Raw genomic sequence first — 18,508 nt, 5'->3', positions numbered from 1 at the left:
ACATATAGTAAATCCCTGCATTGCACCGGCTTTCATCAGCTCGTGAATCAGATACATTCAGGAAAATCCCAGCATGGGTGCACGCAATGCTCTCCAAGCAGAGGATGAAATCTGATATTCCGGGATGGATGGCCCGTGTCATTCTGTTTTTCTACTGAGAGTGCTTTGCATGTAGGAGCTGAGGCTCGGCAGGGCAGTGGCTAATGAGCCGGCGATGAAGAGGTAGTGAGGACTTCTGCCGCAGTTCTAGAGAAACAACAGCTCTCAAGTCAACAGACTCAAATCTTATCTGTAGCTGATTTCAGCACTTTCCTCCCGCTTTTGAAATTTGAAGGCTGAGAAGACGCACAGAGTGTTTGCATCTTACTTATTTACCAGTGGCAACATTGAAGTGGCAATGTTCTTAGGTCACCGTCAAACCAGTAAGTCGGGTGGATTTCCCACTATGAGCTAGAAGTTACAGTTCTCTCTTTAACCTGACTTCTGTTTCTATATAACAATTCATTCAACTCTATATTTTGATGTTATTAGTTTGTGTCCCACCTCCCCTCCCCCTATTTATTTAACTTTTATATATTCTACTCACCACACTTAAAATAAATAAAATATACTTTGTATAGATGTTATGGCTTTTAAAATCTATTTCATGGAATCATATCCTCAACTGTATTATGTTTTTTCTCTTGTTCCGGTCTCATCTGTCATGTCTGAACCTTCCTGTATGAAAGCTGCTGTTTTATTGATTGATTGGTTATATCTGGTTCTGCAGCATCGATAGAGATCAACGCTTAATGGCTGGTTATAATTTGAAGCATTTCTCAATAACACTAAATATCAATGGCTGAAAACACAACCCAGCCACTGTTAAATGAAACAAGCACAAACAAAAACACTAATACCCAAATATCTCAAGTGAAATAACCTGAATGGTGTGTTGGTTAACTGCCACATCTTTACCTCCATCACCACCTGTTTCATCACTTTTTCCAGTAATGCACCATCACTGTTTGGCAGCACCCACCTGTTTTGGGCTCCACGGAGAAGTAGGGCTGTCCGTGCACGATGCTGTACACCACCCTGGCGCTGTTCCCGTACGTCGGGTCATCTGCATCCGTGGCTGCCACTTGCACCACCATGGTTCCTGTGGGCAGACACGCAGCCTTTCATTAGTTTCCAAGAAAACATCCAGGAGCCGGGTCAAAATGGAGCTAAATGTGGAAACAGTCATCGTGTGTCAACGGAGCGTGTGACAAGTCCCCCCCGAAAGAAGAAAGGAACACAGGGCACAGATCTGAAAAGGAAACTTCTGAGGCAGTACATAACCTCATTAGATAGATAGATAGATATATATATAGATGGATGGATGGATAGATGGATGGATATATAGTTAGATATAGATGGATGGATGGATGGATGGATGGATGGATGGATGGATGGATAGATAGATAGATAGATAGATAGATAGATAGATAGATAGATAGATAGATAGATAGATAGAGAGAGAGAGAGATAGAGAGAGAGAGAGAAAGAGAGAGAGAGAGAAAGAGAGAGAGAGAGAGATAGATAGATAGATAGATAGATAGATAGAGAGAGAGAGAGAGAGAGAGAGAGAGAGAGAGAGAGAGAGAAAGAGAGAGAGAGAGAGAGATAGATGGATAGATAGATAGATAGATAGAGAGAGAGAGAGAGTGAGAGAGATAGAGAGAGAGAGAGAGAGAGAGAGATAGATAGATAGATAGAAATTTAGGTCATCCACTAGTTTATACACTTAACCGACATACATACATAAAACACATAAACATAGGTATAACATTGCAGATACAGGTACATGAATGGGTCTGACCCTATGGTTCAGAATGCAATGATGGGATTGTGTCAGTGTCTAGTATGAAAGTGTTCTTGTGCTGCTGGAGTGTATAGTACACAAATATATATATATATATATATAAATATAAAAACAACAAAATATATATATATATAAATATATAAGAATATGTATTGTAAAAGGTAAAGGTCTGCGCATGGGGTTAGTATACCAAGTAAAGGGATGGACAGTGGGTTGGTATATGATGAGAGGAGAGGAGTAGAGTCATTAATCTGCCTTTGTTGAGACTCCTGTTTACCATATTTGCACAGAATTTAATGTTTATACCTAATGTCTGAGTTTAAAGCAGTTTTTTTTCTGAAAAGATCTGACATATGCAGCGCTCCTGGCTCTCGGCTTCGAACGCCCGCAGAACAAATAACACTTTCAGCTGTCGCCACCGCGTGAGCCGGATCCGCCGCAGGATCCGAGAGCTCCTCGCAGCCTTTACAGATCATTTCACTGCCATTGTTCACATTTCTCTTTACAGATCAGCAGCATCTCTTTTTCTCCAGGAACTTCAATCTGTTGATTCCAACTCAGCTGCCAAATGGCTCCTACAGCTCATCTGTGCTCGCTGAAGAGACACTTCCACTCCACTGAAAATAGATAACTACGCATCTTGTATCGTTACTTAGTCCGATACTGCAACTATTTCTAGATTCTGAAATTCTCCTCCGTGAGGACGCTGCATCCTTGTGTCATAACTGAGCTCCATAAAACTTATGATACAAAGCTTTATATACAGACACGGTTGCGTAAACATTGTTTCTCTCCTCACTTCCCTCTTTTTTTATTTTTAAAACAACCCCGACTGTTTTCTCGTTAAAATCCACGTGAACGTGAACAGATGGCCGAGTCCAGTTTGTGGACCGAGCATCGGCAAACTGCAACCGGAGAAGATGTCGATCTGCAGAAGAGAAAAGTGTAACCATGAAAACAAAATGATATCTGAAGGCGAGAGGCAGGTTTACACCTTAAGTGTTGTTTGTTAAGGAAGCTCTGTTACATTCTGGTGCCAGCGAAGAGCAAATCAGCTGCTTTAATAGAGTGTTCTAGTTGAATGAATAAAATGTACTGCTTTGTGCATGAGTGAAATTGGATTTAAGCAAAAACCATGGAAATTACAGATAGAAAAATGATGTGATAAGCATGAAATTAATATAGAACCATCAATAAAGAAGAATCCTGAATGAATCCTTAATTTGCACATCTGAAAACAAAACAAACAACAACTGCATGGTGGATTACGGGAGATCTTGAAAGACGTCTCATAACTTGAAAATACACCTTTTATTGAAAAGCCCTTATTTATCAAAGTAAGACATTGATCATATATGTATATGATTTGAAATCGGTAGACAGCCACAACATCAAGAGCTGTTTTAATTTCTTAGAAGGTAAAAATCTAAATAATATAGGTAAGAACATTAATTTATTGGATTTTAAAGTTTGGCTTCTCTTTTAAATTATAATAAATGTAAAATTGTATTCATTTATTCATACATTCAATTCATTTCAAGCTTTAGCTGCTATTGAATAGCTTATTTCCATACAGTCATATATATTATTTCATTCTGAGTCATATTATTCCTCAGGGACAAACTGACTTCAAGCTGTGCTGCAGGTAAAGTTATGAAACTCAAAATGCAAAGTTTCATTTGGTTTCCGTTTTTTCCCCCGTATCCAAAAACCTCCCTCCAGCTGAAAGGAGGACATTTGTTTTTAAACTGGACCAGCCGGAGCTGACAGCCGTGGCTCGAAAGGTAACGTGCAGAAACGTTTGAAGATTTCACAGAGAAAAACATAATCAGCGACAATTATTGCCAATCAATTTCAATAGGTCATTCATTACGCTACAAATGAGCCTTGTTGCTCCGACCAGGCTCATCTGATAATGGAGGGAAAAGCCATGTAATAAATTGTTAAATGGTCACAAACAACCATTATGGTGGAGGCTGGCAGACGCTCCTTAAAGCCGACGCCCGAAGTTGTCTCCCACTTGGCAGCAGTGAAATCACCAACAATGGACATTGTTGAAATAACCTTGAAAACGAAGAAACACCATTTGCCTTGACTGGGTCTCTTCCAGATGCTTCGATGAATAACTGGCTTATGACTGAATAATTCACTTTAATGGCTCGCGGCACATATTGTATCTGGCTTAGCTTCAGCTCGTATTGTCGCGTCTGACAAGTCTTACAAGTCGGTGATATTTCAAACTTGAAGAAAACACCGTAATAAAAATGTGACTTTCCAACGTGAGAAGTATTTTACTGGCTTTTACAGAATGAAGTGATCACGGAAATTGAGGATTAGACTTCTCCATTCTGGCCGTAAAAGCAGAATTAACAGGCTCCGGCCCTGGATGTGAACAATGGGGACGGGGGAAGGATTATATCATCACCTCTTAGTCATGACAGGTTATATTACAGGTAGTTTAAAACACCAAACACAGATAGAAAACACACCGTCATTTCATTTGGCCATCGGACGAGTTAATAGACCAATCACAGACTGGGGTTTCTGCTTCCGTCTCTCATTTGTCAGATCTTCTCTCTGGGTCAGTTACGGCTTCAAATCGCCATCCTTCTGACCATTACTTTACGAACTTTACAGATCGCATTCTGTCCAGAATTTAATCATAATTTAAAGTAGATTGTTCCAGATCGAAGCAAACATTGTGGGGTGTATTTTACAGGCTTTCACAGAATGGAGTGATCACGGATATTGAGGATTAAAATCTTCCATCCACGGCCGTAAAGCAGAATTAACAGGCTCCGGCCCTGGATGTGAACGATATAATGCAGAATAAATAAAAAAACGGGGGTGAAGCTGGAGAAGTTATCACCGGGTCGGTTGTGGAAGGACACCTAGATTATATCATCACCTCTTACTCATGACAGGTTATATTACAGGTCGTTTAAAACCCCAAGGTCAAAGGAGGGAGTGTGTGAGAGGGAACTCGGGCAAAGTCTAAATCTCCATTACAGGTTGATAGTTAAAATCACTTCCCACAAGGCGCAGTGGACGAGGTTGTAAATTAACATTCAATATGGACTCGGACGGGGGAAAGGTTTATTTTGCAGCTTTCCCCCCCCAGGTCCCACGAACACCCTGTTCTCACAGGGATGTCAGAGTATGGAGGGTAATGGCAGCTGGGGGAGCTGCATGTCAGGAGGGAGACTGATGAACAATCTGAAATTTGAATAGATTCTTTCTGCTCCGCGAGGCTGTCATCTGCTTCTCAATTTTCCCTGTCGGCGTCCCTTCGATATTTGTCCGTCCTCATTGATGTGATGGATCAGATCTCTCCCCCCCACCACCACCCGCAGCTGTGTACAAAACAGGTTTCCTAATCAGTTCTGTATCCTGGGTGAGCAACTGTCATCTGCCAGTAATGAAAATAAATGTGGCGTGCTTAATCTGAATGGGAGACAGGTATTCTTCAGCCACTCGCGTATCAAGGCTGCATCTGACTGTCAGGCCCGATAGGCATTTCTGAGTGAGCACTCACAATGCAAGTGTGATTGTTTTGAGGAAAGGGGCCCGTGTTAATACAAACTGGATGGGTTTCCAAATGAAGAGCTCCTTCTTCTTCAGCCGGTAGAGATGCAACAATCTTTTCATGTGACTACAGCTGGGATCAGGCCGATCCAGCGTTTCTCTAAATAATCTGGGGCCAAAAAGAAGCCACAATTTGAACAGAGGCTCCACAAAATCAGCCTAGAGAACAGAACATCAGTGCAGACCAAGATTCGAGTCAAGATTTCCCCTTGGATACTCGGGGGGTGGGTTGAGCCCAAATTAAGGCGCAAGTTTGAAACCAAATCTGTTCGTTACATTTAAACGTTGGTTTGTTGTGTGTTTGTCACCGGATCACACAAAAAATGACACAAAAAAATCCTCATAACTCGATTAAAGAAAAAAATTACATTTTGCCATAGATCTGGACAAAAAGGCAAGTCCAGGAGTTTTTAAATCACAAAAACCATTAGATTGGACAATTATTTTTACAATTTCTAGTTAAATTCATAGTTTGTGATTTAACAAAGACATTTAGACTGATACCTTTGTGTGTGTGTGTGTAATATGAGTGAGTGTTGGGCCTCTCCGGAGGTGTGCGCTCGAGTGCCGAGACATCTTCATGAGTATTCAACCAAGGGAACGTTGATTAAGTTGATTATATTCATGCACATTCACACCTGCTCTCCGCTGTTTCAGATAAACAGGAATTATGCTCAGAATTCAATTCACATTCATTTGCAACTGCAAAGCAAAAATGTATATCTGTATATCTACACTTCAATTTGAAACAATTCTTAATATAATATAGTCCTCGAGAACCCTAACCCTAACTTTCACCAAAAACTAAGATAGATGTGCAAGAGCTTTTGTATTTGATCACATGAGGTTGATCAAGTGGAGCTATTAAAGTGTTGACAGATATATGTTATATCTATATTTATATCCCACAGTGTCAAACATGAGAACCTGTGGAAGCCTTCAGTTCTCATAAAAACTCAAAAGATGTCTAGATTGTTCAGTTTGGGCTTCTGTTGAAAAATATGGCTGCTTCTATAGAGAGGACTTATTCCTGAACATATAAGGTAATTAAAGAAAATAACAATTAGTACAATTTATATGAAAACACACTGGTGAAAACATTACAAGGATTATTTAATATAAATTTTCTGCAGATGAATCCCTTTCACCTAAATCTTACACACTGAACCTTCACAAAGACGCTAATTAAGAGCAATTTCCCTTAATCCACAGCATCTTTAATTTCTCGATAATGAAAGAGTATCCTTGATCTGCGCTCTCATGAATTAGGCAGGAACAATGACAGCCGGCCACAGGACTGGTGTGTAGTAAATTCAAGAGCTGTGGCCTTGGGTTGACATTACATTCTGTGGGCTTGTAATGAGCCCTCAAACTGCTCCTTTGGCCCGTCGCCGTGCAGCGGGACTGAGCCCAGGCTCCCGATTGTCACACCTCCAACTGTCCTCGAGCCCTCCTGTCTTTTATTTGACATCCCGCCGTGATTAAGATGAAAGCCCTCAGAGATCCTCGGGCCATAAGGTCTGCCTGTGTATGGACGAGCACCGCCTCTAATTACTTTAATTAATTAAATTCATGATTTTCTCTAAATTGAAGTCATTCATCAGCCGAGCAGGGCTGTGACCATTAATGATTTAAAGACATCTATAAAGGAATTATTGAGGACAAGAGGTGCTCGGCCCTTCCCGGTTCTTTACGGCGCTGATAATTGCTTCGAGCAGATATTTACAAAGAGAGGCGACAAATTATCCCGCTGTTGTTCTCTCAACTTGTGATGAAGACCTTCACCGAGCTGGCGGAGTAAATAAAGCGGGGAGGGTGACCCCGCGTCTCGGGCGCTCGTGGTGTGAACGCATCCTCCTCTGTTCCCACTCGCTGTCTTATCTCGGGTTGGACACGAGACTCGGAGCCCTTGTACTCTAATCCTCTGGTTCCTTAAGCCTGAGCTCTGTACCCCCCGCTGATAGTCGGCTGTGTAATCCTTCAGAGATCTCCGCAGCCTGTGTTGTAAGCAAAGCACTGCTTCCCTTGGAACGCCTCCCACTCCCCCCGTACGCCTGCTGAAATGCTCATTTTTGACTTTGAAGCTGCTCTAAGAGCCTTAAACACCTTTTCTTTTCACTAAATTTCAAGGTACCACGCATGTTTGAGTTCGATTTTTAGCTCTCTGTGTTTAACTAAGGGCGTCCACACATTCCTGCAAGCCTGTCCAGCTATAATAAAAAAATATATAAATTAAAAAATCAATCACACACTCTATATGTGAAAAAGCGGGTCACGCAAATTAATTAACCCACAGAGGATTGTCACCCGACGCCGCAGCACCCCCTCGGCTCCATGAGAGCTTTTATGGCCCTGTTGGTTTGTGTCTCTTTACGGTCTCACTTCACGATGCAGCTCTCATTGTGTAGTTTCCATCCGCAGCTGATTCAAGCTGACACACAAAGTGGCCAAAAAACAACACGTTATTGTAGATTTAAAGAGCAACAACCCGCGGCTTCATCTTAAAAACAGCCCCTTTTAAAAACATATAGAAAACAATGCATTCAGATCCAGAGCAATGACCAATTCCTGCAAAGCACGTCAGAGCTGCACTTTGTGTTTACTGCTAATGGGCAGATAATAGCATGCTTATATTCTTAACTAAGATGGTGAACGTGCACTGGAAAGACTGTATATAGATGAAAATGGACGATATGGCAGCCCCCCAAAAGTGAAGCCAAAACACCTGGAGCGCCATCTTGTGGATGACTGCAGAACAGGTCGTAAACCCGGGCCTCCTCCATGTTAACGAATGGGACAAGGACCAAACAAAAGTGTCAAAACAGCTTTTGTAATTTTAGGTTTATCACACTGATATGTGCAGGTGTTCACTAAAATTGGTTATACTTAGTTTCTTGATGCTCACGTCATGATTGACAGCTGAGACCGACCCTGATTTCTGGATGATGGGAAGCAGTGAACTGTAACTCAACCTCACCTAACTATGAACCACTGCTGAAGTCTCTCCTATGTAATTTACAAATTAATTGATCGCACAATTTAAAGTATGAACCCTCCTAAGTCTTCCCCAAGCAGTTTCAGAAGGTCTTGAGCTCTAGATGAATTTCCCAAGCCACATTGTTTTGGGTCACTTTACGGTTTCGCTCCACTCTCACAGCTCCCATCGAGTCACGTCCAACTGCAGCTGGCGGCTGAATTGAGCCGACACACAAAGTTAGACGACTGGATGGTGGACACAGCACAGCGTTTAGCAGCTGGAGAACTTTATTTCCCTCAGGAGGAAGTGGGGAACACAGCAGATCCCCACGGAGAGAGGAAGTGAGAGAGGACATCCTCACGTCGAGAGGCCTGACAGACCCCCGTCCAAAAGGAAGGTTCCTCCATATCTGCTGGAGGTGTAACCACCAAGTCTGTCGGAAGCTTCAAAAGAAGATATTTAATCAAAGGCTGTTGCTTCCGTTTCTTCACAGAGGCCAAAGGAATCAGTGATCGCTTTATATTCCTTGTATATCCACGTTTCCCTGGTTACCACATGGCCCCGAACACCCAGCCTTTCAGACTCTTTCAGAAAACGCTGACATCCACATATGTAAAAGCATTTTTTATGAATACAGGAGGAAGTGGAGGAATCATAGATTTACTTAAAAGACCAAAAACTATCATTGCAGTTTACACTTTAGACTGGTGCAACAATATCACGTGTAGCTACATATATATATTTATTCATATATGCATAGTTTACTCTTTACAGTCGCTCACTTAAGCCTGTTCTACCTTCTCTGGCATGATTTGATAAAGATTGGCAGATCGTGTAATTAACTTGACTAAATTTGAGAAGAGAATTCCTGAGGGAATCGGTTGCTCGGGCCCCAATTCTAATAATTAATTATTATACAGGCTGCAGACTGCAGATCGCACTGCCACGTATATTAATATTTGTCTGTGTAGAGGATCTGTAGCGCATGTTTGAAGTATTCTCTCAGATGATGCAAGGAGCACGGAGCCCCTGTGTTCTCACTAAGAAAATTCAACACCTGAGGAGGTCTTGAGGAGTAATCAATATCCTGAAGCTCCCGAGAGGAAACAACCGCGATTCGTTGTTCACAAACAGCTCCGGGTTCGACGTGATCTCAAACTTTATGCTTTTGATTTGTAATTTTTTTATAAAATAATCTTTTTCTGTACAAGTTCATTTCTGCCTCTATATCCCATTAGTCTCGGCTCACTGGTGATTACACCACAGTTCCCAGCACGTCTTGAAGCGCCGTCGGAACCCCTAAGAGAAGCCGGGGGAAGTTAAGTATGTCTGTGCTGCTCCGCTCTCTCTCCCTGCTGTCAGACTTCCCATTACAATACACCGAGTCGTCTGGCTGACTAACACCAGCATGAAGCAGCAGATTCAAAGCTCTTCACGCTCGCCACCTCCCGTCTCACATCGACCGAAATGTGGAATTTGTCCCTCTGTGTTTTCAGAGTCGTGCTGATGAAGAGGTCCGTGTGGCGCGTCGGGTTCTGCATCAGGTAAAGTGCACAGAGACCCTGGCTGATCAACATGGAGGTCACTCTTCCTCACTGCAGCTGTGCTTCCGACACACCTGCTAAGTTGAAAGGCCTCGGGATGTTGTTGTCGCTCATTTGCATTTACTCACACTCTGAGCTCCGGCATGTCATGTTCAAAACCTTGGAGGAAATCTTGACCACGCAAGGCTTTTAAATATGTCTGATACGATGGCCTCCTCCGGGAGTGCATTTAAAACAGACAGATAAAAAGACACATCTGCTGGAATAAATGCTAACAAGGCAACAGAAAACAGAAAACCTGCTGCTTTCTGTCACGGAAATATGTCTTTATATTTTGTACCTAATCTTCAGAGGACGAATGGACCTTCACTGGGACGCCACCACAAGGTTGGTGTTTGTGAATTGGAGGGAAATATCTGAGGGAAATTATAAAAATGTATTTTTTCTAAACTTACGACCAAATTCCTGCAAAACCTTTTAGCCTCTGCACATTGTGGGAAAACTCGGCAATTAGCTTAAAGAGGCAATTAGCTAAACGTGCGACTGTGCCTCAGTCTCATTTGACTTTCTTTGAATAAAATACTAATCAATCAATCACACAGTTTGAAGGATAAACAACCTTCTTTAGTCTTTCCAAAGCAGTTTCACAAAATTAACGAGGTATGGAGAAAAAACAGGCAGATAAACAAATGTCTTATTGCTCAATACAAATACACATAAGTGAGTCATTTCAGTTATCGTTATCTATAAATTTGACATAAATCAAATCAATAACCGAACTTGACGAATGACTCGTTAATGTTTACACCCTGCTTCATGTTTTGAGAGATAAATCAACTGCACATTTCCGGATAGTTCAGCCTTATCTGCCCCTCGTCTGCTCGACACCAGATGTGAGACAGTGGTGCTGAGGCAACTTCACCGCCTGTAGCTCCAGAAGAACTTTCTATGATTTCTTCCATTCTGTGTTTTTAAGCTTTTCACTCGCAATATATCTTTCCCTGAAGTGCTTTGAATTTCTAAATGTTCTGCATTTGCCTTTTTATTTGGTTTAAAGTTCAAAGTGGCATCTTTGCGGCTCGACCCTTGTTTATCATCACGCTTTTTAAAAACGTAAATCTCAGGTATTCAAAAGGTCAAAGAACTCAAGGTGGGAGACGTCCACAGTCTTATTTATCAGCATATCTCTGAGGCACGAAGACGTCAATCAACCTGAATAGATGATAGTTTGGCAAAGAGAAAGTCCAACCTCGGTGGATGTTAAGCTCATGGAGAAGGAGCTTCACTTAATTTAGCTGGACTGAGTCTGACAAAGCCGAAGCCTTAAATTATGACCTAAAGACAAAATACAGCGAAGTGGAAAATGATCAAATGCAGATGTTGGAGCGAGGGCAAGGCAAAGACAATTGAGTAGTATGAGAGGAAGCTCAAAAGAAGGCCAAAGTCAAGGGGAGGAGAGCATGTGAATTAAAAGAGGTGTGTGTGGGGAGGGGGGGGGGGTGCAGTGATGCGATTATATTTGAGCCTCATATGGAGACTTACCTAAGGGAGACATCTCAGGTACTCCTGCCAAGTACGGCCCGTCCAGGAACTTGGGCTCGTTGTCGTTGATGTCCTGGACCTTGACCACGAACTCCGACCTCGGTTCAACTGGTAAATTGGTGTTTCGGTCCACAGCCTGAGCCTGGAGGGTGTAGTAGGCCTGGGCCTCCCGATCCAGACGCTTCGTGGCGTGGATGTCCCCCGTGTTCTCGTCGATGGTGAAGATGGAGGCGGCTCCCTCGCCGGATAACACGTACTTCACTTTGCTGTCTCCTTTGTCCACGTCCGAGTGCAGCTGTCAGAAGAAGAGACAACATCAGAGTTAGGATGGAAAGTAAGTTCTCTATTAGAGCTGGAGCCAGCCACCAGGGGGTCAGTTCTTGTGTCTATCTTTTTATATTTAGTCGGAATATATTTAGATTCAAAGATTAATAATTTCACTGCTAAATTCAGCTGTATTTAATATTTATCATGTCCCTAATCGTATTAAATACAATAAATAAATAACTCATTAAATGCTACTAAAATATGTAAATGCTGTATGAAATATTTAATATTTACATCATATTCATCAAACAACACCAGCAAACACACATCGTGTGTATGAGACAAACATCCGAGCTGGATCAAAAGATCAGAGCGCTTGTGCATGAATGACACGAATGAGTTCTGTAACCGATTCACATCATGATTTGCATTTAGCAACAAATAATGGAACAAAGTGAAACGCTGCCACTTACTGTAATGCCTCGGTGATTTGTTAACGAAGGCACTGGCCATTAAAGATGATCAAACTAACCATTTCCTCCCCCTTTAAAAAACCCACAGTAATAACTAGCTTGTCTCATATAAAAAATAAATACAGGAGCTGATGGAAAAATGTGTTTGGATCAATAAAAACAATGATGAATGATATTTCACACTTTTTTTCTGGCCAGAAATACATAATTATTAATGTCAAGGTAAAACGAGTCCACGGGAAACATTCATCATTTACATTTTACTGCAGAGCTCGGCCCCAGTGCGTCATAAAGCTGCACTGGGAGGATATACTGGATGTCTTACCAAGTGGGGGACCCGGGACTTTATGTATCTCTTTGCTGGAATGATACTGGTGTCAGGTATTCAAACCAGTTCTTCTAAAGCACTGCGTTTCATCCATTTTCTGCCCTTTGGTATAGAAGCAGTTGCAGGTGGTTCGATGGACGTGTAATGTTCTCAATGAGAGAATCACATGACGTTTGTATATTAAAGCTCAATTATTATCTACTGTTCTCTCTCTGGTTGCTATAAGGAGCAAAGTGGGAAAGTGGAGCTTATCCACGATCTGATAGCAGGAACGTGTTCTGTAGATCTGCGATGCATCAGTAGCACGAGTTGAGATCGTGTTCCAGGAGCCGTGCTGTCAGATCAGTGCGAATATATCATCTCTCTCTAAATCTGGTGGGACATGAGTTCACATCGTCAAAGCAAATGTTTTTCCGGATTCAAAGAATGTGGGTTACCGCGATGAATGTCAGGTTTTTTAGGCGAAAAAATATTAATAGACGTTGTATCCGATGATCCATAGAAACGCACACGGGTCAGACAAGATGCATTGTTATCAGCGAGTCTGTGAAGTCACTACAACAACCCAGTGTTTATGACAGAGGTTTCAACTCAGGGGAATCGAGTCACAGGTTTAAAGAGGACTTTAAGACCCCTGTTCAAAGGACGACTGCGAGGAAACAATCCTCGAACAGCTCCAAGGCTTCCCGGAGCATTAGAATCCACCGTGACAGGTAACCAACCTCGACTGATCCTTTCTGGAGTCAACGCTGTGTGATGGCCGTCAGTCTCTTCAAAGTGTTGGACATGAAAGTGAAATTCAGAATCCGTCAAACATCTCAGAGGAAGGTCATCGTTGGCTATTTAAAAAAAATGGACCGACGGACCTTTTTCTAACCGTAAGCATTTAGCAGAGTGTGAACTCCTCTCCTCACCTCCAACACGACAGAACATCTCAATTAAAGGCAAAAGTACGCAGAGGAAGCTTTGAGTGGATATTTCTTCTCCTGTGATTCTCAATATTTAGTGTGAAAGTGTTCAGGCATAATGGAGCAGTAACATCTTTGCTTCCATAATAATCTCAATTCACCAAATGTTTTGAATCTTCTCAAACCAGTGATATTAAGATGGTTCCACCTGCCAGTCCCTCTAGAGCCAGATGCTTCTCCTGCTCGGAGACAAATGATGATCACAGAGCAAATATCGTAGAGTTTCAGGGATGATCCAGGGATTAGATGACTGGAGTCAAGGATTTAGTGGAGAAACTGAATATAATTCATAAATATGTTCTCATTAATGAATAATCACCTGAAACTGTTCATTATGTTAGAATCAGACTATTATTTATACATCGGGAGCTCGTCCTTGTCCTGGCACGTTTCACCATCATGTTTCTACAGGAGCCAGGAACTGACCAAATAAATACCGGCTCAGGAGAGAGTTAAAACAATGATATCTCCTGACCTGGATTTCACCCGACTGCCGCTCAGAAAATATTTCACAAAGAAAGCAAACGTAAAAATGATTCCTCATCAAACTTTTATCATCCACATTTTGCCAAAGGTTTAATGGCTACGCTTTTAAAACGGGGCAAAATGATTTTGCAGCGTATCACAGGTGGGATTTAGATTTCTCAGAGCTGCACTAGGAAAGAGTTTCACATGGAATATGCTTCTGTCCCAAATGATGAGAGCTGCAGAGACGAATGGAGCGCTCAGTTTGGATTGCTCCAGGTAGAGCAGCCCTACGAAAACACTCACATAAACCTGTGATAACGACAAACATGCAAACTGGATGGAAAAACTCTGAGGAAAACTCCATGATCCAGGAGCCTGACAAAAACCACACTCCTCCTAAAATGGACTCTGAATCCTACAGGAGCCCGAGGCTGTGTGGCTGAACTCTGAGTGACACCGAAGAATGGCACTTTTTTAAACTCTGGCTAACCTCTGCCGGGGAGACGGCTGAGGCTCGGATCCAGTCTGCACACAGGTCCTCCTCATGAACAGCATGTCATTTGGGTTCAGGAGTTCTTTGCACAAGGCCCAATTCAGTTCAGCGGCTAACTACCGCTGATGAAAAACCAGCACGGTAAAGGTCGGCCCCCTGCGTTTCAGAGTCAGCTGACGGTTTGCCAGAGCCTCTTTGACGCTTCATGGTTTTTAACATCCGGACCACGAGGACAGAGAGTACAGTAGATGTGTGGCGCTGTGCAGAAGGGCTTTGTGCCGTGAGAGAAGTGACGGTTATTCAAAGTGTTGTTCAATCATGATTAGGTTTTTCCTGTGCACATTGTTTACACCGCTTTTCAATTAAGTGCTGTCCCCTCTTGTTTGTTTGTTCTGCAGAGCAATGAACAGCGTTTCTCTTCTTGTTTTTTTAATAAAACCTTGTAGTCAGGCGGGATTATTGCTGAATCTCTATCTTCAATTTATCTGTAAATGTCAACATCTCATTACGGGATAAATAACAATGGTATTTCAGGTTCTGTGTCCACGCTGCAGGGGGGGTGGAGGATGATTAGGTCAATATTTTATTGGTAGAACCGAAGGAGGACAGAGTGAACAGAGGATACAACAACAAACAAAGCTCTTTTATTAATGGAATCTATCAGCCGGCTGATGGATGCCACGTTAGGACCACGATGATTGCACCGGTTGTGTCCTGGAGCCTCGGCGTGCATATGCCAGCCCGCTTGTGGGGCCCGCCATGTTTATTCACCATCTCCTGCTGTCAGGAGCCGACTTGAGGTGAATCGTCATCCGTGGAGAGAGTCAACATTTAATCACGGGGAAGCCATCCGTGGCGGTTTGTTTCCGGTAAATGCCACGGACAGGGAGGACAAAGCCGACGGGTCACAGAGCATGCAACGCGGGTCAAGGGGCCACGCACACTATGTGGTCTTTTCTGTGAACTGTTTGGTTTGCTCCATTTCCCACTCTCCTGCAGGAGGACACACAACAGTGCGTCAAGATATATTCCATCGCTGTGTCTCATCAACACCGAGCGCCACATGAAATATGCATAGCTTGGCCGGGATTAAAAATACACCCTGGTCAAATAGTTTTCTCTCTCTCTCTCTCTCTCTCTCTCTCTCTCTCTCTCTCTCTCTCTCTCTCTCTCTCTCTCTCTCTCTCTCTCTCTCTCTCTCTCTCATTAATCTGAGCTATTTTAAAACTGTCACTGCTCATTTTTCCAGGTGATTTCCCAGTTTCAACTCTTATTACTTTCGCTGAACTCCACAGTTTGCTTCCCTTGCAAATATGTAAATAGTCACTAATTCTCTTTTCCCCCCCTCGCTCCTCTAGAGGTGAGCATAACACAGTGTGCGGCACCTCGCTACACAACGCTCACAGGGACTGTAAAGGTGTGTGTGTGTGGGTGGGGGGGCTCTGAACACAAAACCTTGTGAAATCAGCGCTGACACTTATCGTCACTTGGTGTGCAGACAGTTCTCCGGGGAGCCGCCTGTTAGCTGGGTGCCGGCTTGTTTACCTTGTAGCAAGAGAGACGGGCTGAAAAGCACAAAAGGGCCCATAACAACCCACTGATGCATTCTCGCCCTGTCACCAAGACTACTGCACAATGGGTTCAGGTACTTCTGGCCGTTTTTGAATTTTTCATTCTCTCTCCATTGTGTTCGACATGAAAACTCGTGCTGGATGCTGTGAAATTTGTTTATTTGTTCCCGTTTTACGCCCGTTTGCCTCGGCTGTGAACAACTCGGAGGAGGAGGCACGGGAGCCTGAAATAAAACAACAAATACATTTCAATAACAAGGCTGAAACGCCCCAAAACACACATTTTACTTCTCGCATACGCGCCTCTCTCTCAGAGTCAGATTTCTTCTATTCAATGGGCCGTGCACAATCCAGTCTGGATAGAAAAGTTAATACCTACAGGCAGCCTTTTAGCAATCCGAGATGCCGGAGTACACTAACACAGCCGCTGCTCAAGAGCCCTCAATCAACAATCGCCCTCAAGATGCTTCACAGAGGAGCTGAACAGGGTCAATACCGGCAAAGTGGTGCCGCGCCAACAATTCACGAATAAAATGCAAATGCTTTCACGCTGATGAATTGATGTTACCGACGATTGAACCTGTTCAGCAAAAAAACTAAACAAAGAAGTGCCTGCACACAAAAGAGAACCACCCACGAAAAGACCTGAAACGTGGATTAATTCAAATTTAAAAGTCTGGAGGCTCTTTGTTTTTTTTGTTGAGTCGATTCGGACCGCCCGTCTTTACCCTGCCTGCGATGAACCTGCTCATAATAATCCTTCTGAAGGTGTATATCAGAGACTACAGTGAATTTATGATTCCCACTGAAATCATAAAGCTGCCAGTTAATGAAGGTTATTATGGGACGGTTAATGTGCGCCATATGTTGAGTCAGCGGGGAGCTCAGACTCACTAAGTAACACGTACGTGAAGCTGAAATGAAGGAGGAGGGCAGGAGGAGCAGAGACGGGTCATCCTCAAAAGAAAAGATGCTAAAAATGCAGACGGGGGCTTCGGAGCAGCTGTCACCCACATCGGCTGCCGGCACGCTCGGCTTTTCATCTATTCACTCGGCCGTGTTCTGGTGAGTAGCCATGGTGCTGTGCTCTGAGAGCGGCTCAGTGGCATCGGCCGCTCCTCTTTCATTTCAAGCTGGGAGGTGGGGAATTAGCAATCACCATGGAGAAACCGGCCGCTATTACACAGCGGTGTGCAGACGCATGGGATCGGTACACACACTGTTTTTATCCCTGCTCGCCACGAGCCCCATAAATGACGTTCGATTCTCACAGCCTTGACATTTCTTCTATATGTGATTACATTCACTCTTTATTTTCCTGTATTGTCTTGTTTGCTTTTCACGTTCTGCATTTGAATGTTTTGAATTCTGTTCTGATTTTATCACTTGTAAAGCATTTGGCACAGATTTTTCTTTAGTAGCCAATCAGACATAAATTATACACAAATAAAGATTGAGCACAAACACACAAAACACTGGACGCTGCATGAGATCATGGTATTTGTTTGGATTAATGCCACAGGAGGTTCAGTAATTGAGTTGACACTTAATCAGGTATTAAGAGATACACACACGAGTCAAGTTAAAAGCTGCTCCGACCCACCGAGGCTCGGACTCTGCCCGACCTCTGCCTGTGACCTGTGTAATCGGGCACCGGGACATTAGCAGCAGATCCTTTAAGTCCTGTCGGCTGCGAGGTGGAGCCGCTGCAAATCCCACCGACGCTCGATGGGGAATTATTACCCACGACAGAATTGATGTCCACATAAATGCCTGGACCCCCTGGGGTCTCCCCTGCAGAACATCAAACTCCCTCCACCAGCTTTTTTCTTCTCCCCTCAGTGCTTCCTGGTGCCATGGTTTCCCCCGGGGAGCCGGTGCACATGTCCCAGTGGGTGCACGTGACGCCAGAGAAACAAAGGACTCGATGGACTATGTGACCTTATTCTTTTGTTCAGAGATCCAGGTCTGACACAAGTTTTGTCTTTTTGGAAAAAGCTCTGACCTGCTGACGTTTGAACCAAAATGCTTTTCTAAGCTCCATGTGCTACTAGGGATGAGTTTCATGAAGACTTTACCATTACTGCTACTCTCACTGATACTGCTTAAAGATCTAGATCTCTAATGGTACTGTTATCACCCATTTACTGTTAATTTGTAAAAGTATGTATTGAATATAAACATTCTCCAACAAATCACAATTATAGAAAATAATGTAAGCAATGAAATGCCAAAATAAATTAACATTTTAATAGCATCTAATTTGATTTCACTTAACAGCTTCCACATGGTTGATGCTCCTCACGTTTCAGATTTAATTTATAACAATAGTTAGGCAAATTATTGTTTTTTCTATCATGAAGCCTTGTTTGTAGTTTCTTCTGTGGCGGCTGCCGGCTGATCACAGATCAGGGAGATGACAGATGAACTCGGAGCAGTGGAAACT

The 18,508-nt window shown here is 43.0% G+C and overlaps 1 protein-coding gene across 1 annotated transcript in view; it reads right to left on the bottom strand.

Annotated features, from left to right (window-relative positions):
• The window catches only part of cdh7a (cadherin 7a), a 53,411-nt gene extending 41,628 nt beyond the window's left edge, over positions 1-11,783 (bottom strand). Inside the window, exons 1-2 of the mRNA XM_062379550.1 lie at positions 11,495-11,783; positions 1,022-1,141 (exon numbers count right to left, since the gene is read on the bottom strand). Of these exons, the coding sequence (XP_062235534.1) occupies positions 1,022-1,141; positions 11,495-11,507 (133 nt within the window). The 5' untranslated portion in view covers positions 11,508-11,783. The remainder of the gene's footprint in view (positions 1-1,021; positions 1,142-11,494) is intronic.
• Positions 11,784-18,508: the final 6,725 nt, after the last annotated feature.

This window comes from Platichthys flesus, chromosome 21, assembly GCF_949316205.1.
Source record: "Platichthys flesus chromosome 21, fPlaFle2.1, whole genome shotgun sequence".
Classification (NCBI taxonomy): domain Eukaryota; kingdom Metazoa; phylum Chordata; class Actinopteri; order Pleuronectiformes; family Pleuronectidae; genus Platichthys; species Platichthys flesus.
This window is presented reverse-complemented; position numbering and strand designations above follow the sequence as displayed.